Here is an 8,754-nt window from a genome sequence, read left to right on the forward strand (position 1 = left end):
AATTTCAGAGTTGTTTTGATTTGCATTTCCCTGATGACTAAGGATGTTGAACATTTCTTTAGATGCTTCGCAGCCCTTTGGTATTCATTAGTTGAGAATTCTTTGTTTAGCTCTGTACCCCATTTTTAAATAGGGTTATTTGGTTCTCTGGAGTCTAACTTCTTGAGTTCTTTGTATACATTGGATATTAGCCCTCTATCAGATATAGAATTGGTAAAGATCTTTTCCCAATTTGTTGGTTGCCATTTTGTCCTATTGACAGTAAGACCTTTTTTAAAATCTATTCATGAATTAACAGACATTTGCTTTATTTCTATCTTTTGGTTATTATGAATGAGTTTAAGAGCATAATGAAGTTTAAAGAATAGTGGTACTAATTCTTATTAAATCCTTAAACTTGACTGGTTAAATTGATTGGTTAAGCCATCTGATCTGGGGCTTTTCTTTAAGCCTGATTCAGTCTCCTTCCTACTTACTGGTCTGTTTAGATTTTCTTTTTGTGGACTGGGGAGGTTAGTGAGGTTGGGGCAAGTTTTCGCTGTTAGCCCAAGCTACTCTTGATCTCTTAGTGTTCCTTCTGACCCAACTTCCCAAGTGCTAGAATTAAATGTGAGCCGCCAAATCAATTTTTTTCAGTAATTAATTAATTTGCTTTATATTCTGATTGCAGCTCCTCCTCTCCTCCCAGTCTCACCCTCCCACCCCCTTCCACCATACCTTGCTCTCCTTAGAGAAGGGGAGCATTCCCTGACCCCCACACAAACACCCTGTACCAACCTGCCCTAGCACATTAAGTCACATCAGGACTAAGGGCATCTTCTTCCACTAAGGCTGAAGAAGGGTGCAAAGGAAAAGGGATCCAGAGGCAGGTAACAGAGTCTGAGTCACAGACAGCCCTCAAATCCAACTTTCTATTCCAGTTCTCTGTTTCTTCAAGGTTCAGTTTTAGTAAATTGGTTTTTTTTGTTTGTTTGTTTTGTCTTTAAAAATTTGTTTAAATCTAGATTGTACATTTTTTGGCATGAATGTTATAATATCCTCTTATAATTCTTTTTAATTTTCTAAAAGTTCTTAGCAGTACCCTCATTATCATTATTGGTTTTAGTAATTTGAATCTTGCCTCTTTTTTTCCTTGTTCATTGTAGCTGAGCTTCTTGTCTATATTATTGATTTTTCCAGGAGCCAGTATTTGTTCGGTTGTCTCCTCTGTTAGTTTTCTGTGTGTTTTATTTATTTCTGCTCTAATCTGTATCATTCCTTTTCTTCTGCTACCTTTGGATTTACTTTGTTTTTCTAGTCCCTTTAAGCGTAAAATTAGGTTACTGATTTGAAGCTATCTTTTTCTTCCTTCCTTTATTTTCAAATATTTATTTTTATTTTAATTTGTATAAGTATGTTACCTGTGTGTGCCTGGGGCCCACAGAAGCTAGAAGCTATCATCATGTCCCCAGGAACTGTATAGATGGTTGGGAGCCACTATGTGGGTGCTGGGAATTGAACCCACATCCTCCTTGTACTCAGAGAGATTTGCCTGCCTCCGTGTCCTGAGTGCTAGAATTAAAAGCATGTTGTACCACACCCAGCTAGCTTTTTGTTTCTTTGTTTTTATTATATACATTTGCAGTAATGGAATTCCCTTTTATCACTGTTTGTTTTATCTCTTAAATTTTTGTGTATTGGATAAGCCATTTTTTCCCTGTTTCTTTATATGACTATTTCCTTAAAAATTATATTTTGGATTATTATTATACTGGGGTCAAGTTTCTTTCCAGACATGGTTGCAGTTGGTTTTGTTGTTTTGCTTTTTTTTTTTTTTTTTTTTTTTTTTTTTTTTTTTTAAGATCATAGTGATCCGTTGAGAGACCTTTTCCAGACACTTTTGCAAAGATTTTCCTCATCATATATGCTCACTGAAGACTCTCTTTTAGTATTTAAGCTAATGTTTTTCCAGATTTCATGGAATTTTAGGAACTGAGAAAAGACAAAAGAACAAAATAACAACATTCTTTGCAAACTGACTCTGTTCTGAGACAGCCATCTATTTGCCTGCCAGCCAGATATGTTTCAAAGCTAAAGAGCAGTGGGCAGTGACATCTGCAGTATTTAGGATTTCTCAGGACATGTTTCTTGCCTGAGTATGGAAGTAGTTTTCTGAAGTCTTTCATAAATACTGCTGCTTTTGAATGGCCCTATTTTCTAAAGAACATCACTTTGTTTGCTGGACTTTAGGTCTGTTTTATGTCTGTGTCCAGAATGAATCTCTTGCCCCAGGTATCCACTGGCTAGTAGTGCAGTTGTAGCTTTTACAGTCAGTCCAATGTTTTTTGACCTTCATTTAGTTACATAGCACAGATAATTTACTCCTTCATGTATGTACATATAGTTTTGTGTACATCGGCTCTGGTCTGCTTCTACTGGTTTGACAAAGGGAGCTAGAAACAAGATTGCTAGTGTTTTCCACAAAACTCATCACCCTGTGTGGTGAGAAGAAAGGACAGAATTCTGTGGTTGGAAGGTGGCCTTTTCTTGATAGGCTATTTACTGGTTGCTGTAAACTGATTGCATTTCAATAGGTCCTACAAAGTTGGTTCAGATCAGTTCCTCCTCTTTCTGGTGTTTCTGTGCCAAAATGAAAGCTTAGAGTGTCCTTGTTATTTTACTATCTAATTAGAAAGTCATGCTGTTTTAAATTTCTTACAGGTTAACCACAAGGGATCAGAGAAACCACTTGAGCAAACATTTGCAAACATGGTGTCATCCTTGGGAAGTGGGATGATCAGGTATCTCATGGATTTCTGTTGTGTGGATCCTTTCAAGGCACATGTGTACTTATATGAATATAAAGAGTATGCCATTATACTCCAACTTGCATCTGAAAAACGTGTGCGCGCGTGTGCGTGTGCATGTGTGCGTGTGCGTGCATGTGGAGTGTCCATGGATACTGGCTATTGAACATGAGTCATCTGGAAGATAAGCAAGTGCTGTGACTGCTGAGCCGTTGCTCTAGTCCTCTGCTTTTGCATATTTCTAGTAACCAGGTAAAAACATAATTTTACTTTTGGTTGGTTTGAAAATTTCTCTGATATAATTTATTTTACAGAGCAATTTTATGTTTTGTCCCTGGTTAAAATCTCACCAAGGTTTTGCAAAGCAATGGCTTATTAGGTCATGAATGTAAGTTTTTTTTTTTTCTGAAGATATTTAAACTTTTATGTGTATGAGTGTTTTGCCTGTATGTATATCTGCATTACATTCATGCAGTGCCCACTGAAGCCAGGACATGTGTACTGAATCCCCTAGAAGGGGAGTTACAAATGGTTGTGAGCTGCCATGTGGGTATTGGTAATCAAACCTGGGTCTTCTAGAAAAGCAGCCAGTGCTGTTAACTGTTGCACCATCTCTTCAGCCTCATGAATCTCAGCTTTTAACTTGATCTGGCCTTTACCACTGCATGAGTTGGGTCAGTTTAGCTTGTAGTACTCTTTTCTTTTTTAAGTTTCTTTTTTTTAATTTATTTATTATTATACATAAGTACACTGTAGCTGTCTTTAGATGTGCCAGAAGAAGGCATCAGATCTCATTATGGGTAGTTGTGAGCCACCATGTGGTTGCTGGGATTTGAACTCAAGACCTTTGGAAGAGCAATCAGTGCTCTTACCCGCTGAGCCATCTCGCCAGCCCTAGTACTCTTATCTGAAGCAGTATCAGTCCAGTAAGTCACAAGGCAGTGGTTTGAGATACTCTGTGTGATGGTCTGTTGAAGCCAAGGCTACAGCTGATAATTCTGATTACAGCACTAAAATAACTTATAGTGCTACATTTATTGAATTTCTGGGGTTATAGTTCTCTCTTAAGAACCATTGAGGTGGTAGAGTCTGTTATGTGCTAGAACCCTATACTCTGTGGGTAGAGCAAGGGTGTTACACAGCAATGGATGCTTTGTCTGCATTTTCACTCTTCAGATGGGAGCACAGTCCTTCCTGGCCTCCTGCTCGCTGTGATCCCTCAGCAGGAAGTTGGGGTATATGCCAGGTTTCATGGAGCCAGTCTTCTCCATTGACTGTCAGGGCTTGGCTAATGATTTTCCCCCTTCTTAAGCGAATGGTAGGACACTGTCACCTTTAGATATAACCTGGCTTTAGAGTTGTACTTCTTAAATATTCAAAGTTAATTATAAAGATTCACAAAATTTTCTCTGCACATACATATGCATGTATAGATGTTGGTAAAGGAAAGTGATTTTTTTTGGGGGGGGGTGGTTGGGTTGGGCAGTAGCTAACACTACAGGGACTGTCTTGCTTCCCTGCACTTCTTACAACCCCTAGTACACAACAGATACCCAGCCTAATCCAATACTTTGAACATACTGATCTGGAAAATGGTAAGAAGAAACCACATTGTTTGCATACAGGGATAGAAAATATATGTTATTCAGTTGGATTGTACCTCCTCTTGAAGTGTATACCTCAGTACTTTACAGCTTATCTGCTTCACTCACATTTGCTGTATTTCTCTACTATTATCTGTAGGCCTCTAGAATAACATAAAAATAAATCTTATCTTATAATTTAATTAATATGACCTCTACCATATATGAGCATGGGAGTGGTGTGTGTGTGTATGTGTGTGTGTGAGAGACAGTAATGGTGGTGGTGGTATCCCAAAATGAAGGAGGCTCTATATTCCTAAACATTATGCATGCTCTAATATAGGAAAATCACCTTATAGGGGTATTATTAATAGAAGAAAATTGAATGGTTTCAGTTTCTGAGTATGTTTTGTTTTGTTTTGTTTTGGTTTTGGTTTTGGTTTGGTTTTTTTGGTAGATATATTGCCTTTGACTTCCATAAGGAGTGTAAAAATATGAGATGGGATCGACTGAGTATTTTATTGGATCAAGTAGCAGAAATGCAGGATGAATTAAGGTAAGCCATATTACTTCTTTAGAACGGTAAGGGGGAGAGAGATGTATTGGTCAGTCTTATTAATTATATATAATTTAGCAGATTTGTGAAGCTGTTTCACTGGGTTGTCAGTGCTTATGTATGCTGTTTTATTATTTTAATTTTTATAATGGAAGAGTGTTATTGATTGAAGAATAACTCTAAATTCTTACAAATGGATTGATGTCAGAACTATTAATAGTATTTTCCAAATTTTTACATAATCGCAGTTGGTTTATTACTATTTTGTTTTTAGTGGTCTGTCATTTTATCACAGCATTCTGTTAGGAGCCTTTGTAATGACAATTTTCAGTATCCTCTCTGCAGCCTGTTAGGTCACAACATAGCTTTAAATAGATGCTTCCTTCCTATCACGTAGTGTCTGGGTCTTTGCTTATCTCTGAAAGAGTGCTGCAAGTGCTTCTATTTGGATGAGTATGTGTTTATCTTTTTACTTGTGTTAAAATTTTACCTAGAAAAAAACTCTTCAATGTTGAATTAGTGGAGCAAAAGATTTGAACATCATTGTGGTGCTTTTTGAATGTTTGCTACATATTTTAGTGCATTGGTTCACATGTTTATTATTTCCTGTACATATATTGGTCTTATTTTAAAACCAAAACAATCTATACACCAATCTGTCATCCACCTCTGTATTTGTCAGGCACTGGCAGAGCCTCTCAGGAGACAGCTATAACAGGCTTCTGTCAGCAAGCACTTGTTGGTATCCACAGTAGTGTCTGGGTTTGGTGACTGTGTATCGGGATGGATCCCTAGGTGGGGCAGAGACTGAAGGGGTGGACATTCTTAAATAGTTGTCTCTCCATTTGTGAAGTACTGATACTTGCCCAGTAGACTTTTTCTGTATGTGTAGTAATGTTTATAAACTTCCTGTATGTGTAGTAGTGACATTGTGTGTGCTCATACATGCACATGTATGTTCCCTAGCTGGAGCCAGCTTCACTTACCCTGAAAAGACATTATGTAAAGTGGCTATCTGTCTAAATATCTTCCTCAAAGCCCTTCTTCCTAAGATGACAATTTCAATCTAGCTTTGATGAAACTGTTGGATTTGGGGGAATAATTTTACTTTCTAGTTTTCAAACTAAGGCATACAGACTTTACTAGATATTTGGGTTGTATGTTATGTTTTCTCTCATTCAGACCTTAGAGCAGCTTAACAGTATTACTAGTACCTCTGTTTTGAAAAAAAATATATATATAGATATAGATACATATATATAGATGCTAGATCTACTATCTAAAGTTATACATCTAGGAAGTTGGTTATGGTGCTAAGGTTGGTAACAGATTGAATGTTGTCAAATTTTTTTAGTTCATACTGTTATCTGAGGATCTTGTTAAAAAAATAAAAACATCACAGGAGCTTGTCACCATGTTTGGCTACTGTATACATATTTGAGTGATTGGGGAGAGGATAATTGGATTTTAAAAAAATGTACTTTTCCTATTTTCTCTGTTTGCATAGTCATCCATTTTAAAAGAGAAAAAAATTTTAAATGCTTTTTCCAACCTTTGCTTCAGAATGTTCTGATTCTATTGATTGTCAAGGCCAAGAATTTTTATTTGTAATTCAGATTCTGATAGAGATTTTTATGTTGGGACATGGTGAAATAATCATGTTAAAGGAACCATAGGAAATATGGTTGTTTTTTCCTTTACTGTTCTCTTTGTGCTTCTCTATGTGTGATGGCTTCTGTAAAAGCTGTTTTAGAAAAGGAGCTATTGCCTCAACTATTCAGATTCCTATTTTGTCTAGAAAAAAAAAACTTAACTGTCCACTCCATCTTACCTTGTAACTTATGGGTTTTACTAAGGTCACCTTGTGAGACCTGTGTACTAGGAGCAGTGTACTTTGGTATCGAGTGCTCACACAAATGTGTTTCAGTTATTTTTTAGTAGACTCTGCTGGCAAGGTGGTGACAAACCAGGAAGGAGTTTTCCGCAGCAACTGCATGGACTGTCTAGACAGAACGAATGTGATACAGAGTTTATTAGCTCGGCGTTCCCTTCAGGCACAGCTGCAGGTGAATATTACTTTATTGAAAAAAAATTGTAGGAAAAAAAATAAAGAACCTTTACTTTTGAAAACCAGCAACAAAAAGTACTCATGTTGCCTGAACCCTAACCTGACTTTTTTATTTTTGTACCTTGCCATTATTGGTGTACAAGTTATCCATAACTATCATCAGAGCACATTTGTAGTTTTCACTGTACCATTTTCCTTTAGTAGTTTTAATAGTATATATTGAACTATAATTTATTAAACCATTTATGTTACTATATTTGGGGGCTTTAAGTAATACTATAGAGAATGTATCTATTTTTAATATTATTAACTTGAATACTTTCCTTTGGGTTTTAGTTGCCTTTCCAGTCACTTTCATTAAGTAGGCTGACAAAATCAATTTAGGGAGCAAAAGTTTATTCTAATTCACAATTCCAGGTTGTAGTCCATTCCTGTGAAGTATCTTATGAATGTATCCCTGGGGAGACATGAACAAAATGAATTCCAGATAGGGAATCCACAACAGAACAAAGTAAGGATAACTATTGAAGTCCAATCTAGCGAGTCTGAGTTTATTGAGGCTTACAGGAGTGTGAGTGATGGGTTACTTATGGAAGCAGAAATAACTCAAGCACAGCTGTAATACTGAAAGCCCAACTTACCAGGTGACAGCTCATGATACTGCAAACCTGGGAGATACTACCTGACTTGCAGGCAGCTTGAAAGGCTGAAGAGTCTCTTCCAGCCATCTTGTGGGTTTGAGGGTGTCTCAGCAGTCCTTACTACCATTTATATAAATTGGGGAGGGACATCATTTTACACCTAGTGTTTCTGGTCAGTTTCAGTGACATGCTGACACTACTTCCTTAGTCATAAGAAACTTCCCTGCAAGATGGAGTGTTTTATCTTGGAGGAAATTGTTATATAACTTGGGGGTGTCAATGCATCAGGAACCCAATGCAGCTACTTGCAGCCATAGTCAAGGGCAGAGGGAAGGAGGGAGGGAGGGAGGGAGGAAGAGGGAGAGGTAGAGGGCCAGGCAGAGGGAGAGGGAGAGGGAGGGAGGGAGAAAGAGAGAGAGAGAAAGATTGAGAGAGAGAGAAAGAATATGAATGGGTGGATGGATGGATAGATGGATGTTTGCATTCTTGCTAATGCTCAGCTCACTTTCCCTTATTTTCACAGTTCAGCACCCAAAGGAGTAGTGTTCTTCACCTTCAAGCTGGGTGCCCACATCAGTAGTGTAATCAAGACAATCTCCCTACAGATTAGCTCATAGGTTATCTTAATCGTGACTATAGATTGTGTCAGGTTGATAATTAAACTAACTTTAGTTGGGTTAATTCCTAGGAGTGGAATTATAGAATTAAAGAGAATAAATATATTACTTTCTAAGAGGCCTCATATCAGTTTATGTTGATTTCAGCAATGAATAAGTGAATCCATTCCATTATACTCTAGCTGTATTAGGTATTTTTGTGTAATACATGCCTATTCTTTTGTTTTACTTTTTGTTTCTGAGGCAGGGTCACTCTGTAGCACATATAGTCTTCTAACTCCTGATTTCCTTGCCTCAGCTTCCTGAATTCTGGGATTACAGACCTGTGCTACCATATCAACTTTTTCCCCTAATTTATTAGTATATCAAAATTGTTTTGGAGGTATAGTTCAGTTGGTAGAGTGCTTGTTTAGTATGAGTGAAGCTCTAGATTTGATCCCACATAAACTGAGTTCTGTGGTACACAGCTATAGTCATAGCATTTGGAGTTGAACCAGGGAGAT

General features: G+C 37.3%; 1 protein-coding gene across 1 annotated transcript in view; it reads left to right on the plus strand.

Moving 5' to 3' along the window:
- Positions 1-8,754, plus strand: part of Sacm1l (SAC1 like phosphatidylinositide phosphatase) — a 67,184-nt gene that overhangs the window by 49,823 nt on the left and 8,607 nt on the right. The window contains exons 12-14 of the mRNA XM_031345761.1: positions 2,701-2,780; positions 4,827-4,925; positions 6,853-6,991. Coding sequence (XP_031201621.1) covers positions 2,701-2,780; positions 4,827-4,925; positions 6,853-6,991 — 318 coding nt within the window. The remainder of the gene's footprint in view (positions 1-2,700; positions 2,781-4,826; positions 4,926-6,852; positions 6,992-8,754) is intronic.

This window comes from Mastomys coucha, unplaced genomic scaffold (assembly GCF_008632895.1).
Source record: "Mastomys coucha isolate ucsf_1 unplaced genomic scaffold, UCSF_Mcou_1 pScaffold23, whole genome shotgun sequence".
NCBI lineage: Eukaryota > Metazoa > Chordata > Mammalia > Rodentia > Muridae > Mastomys > Mastomys coucha.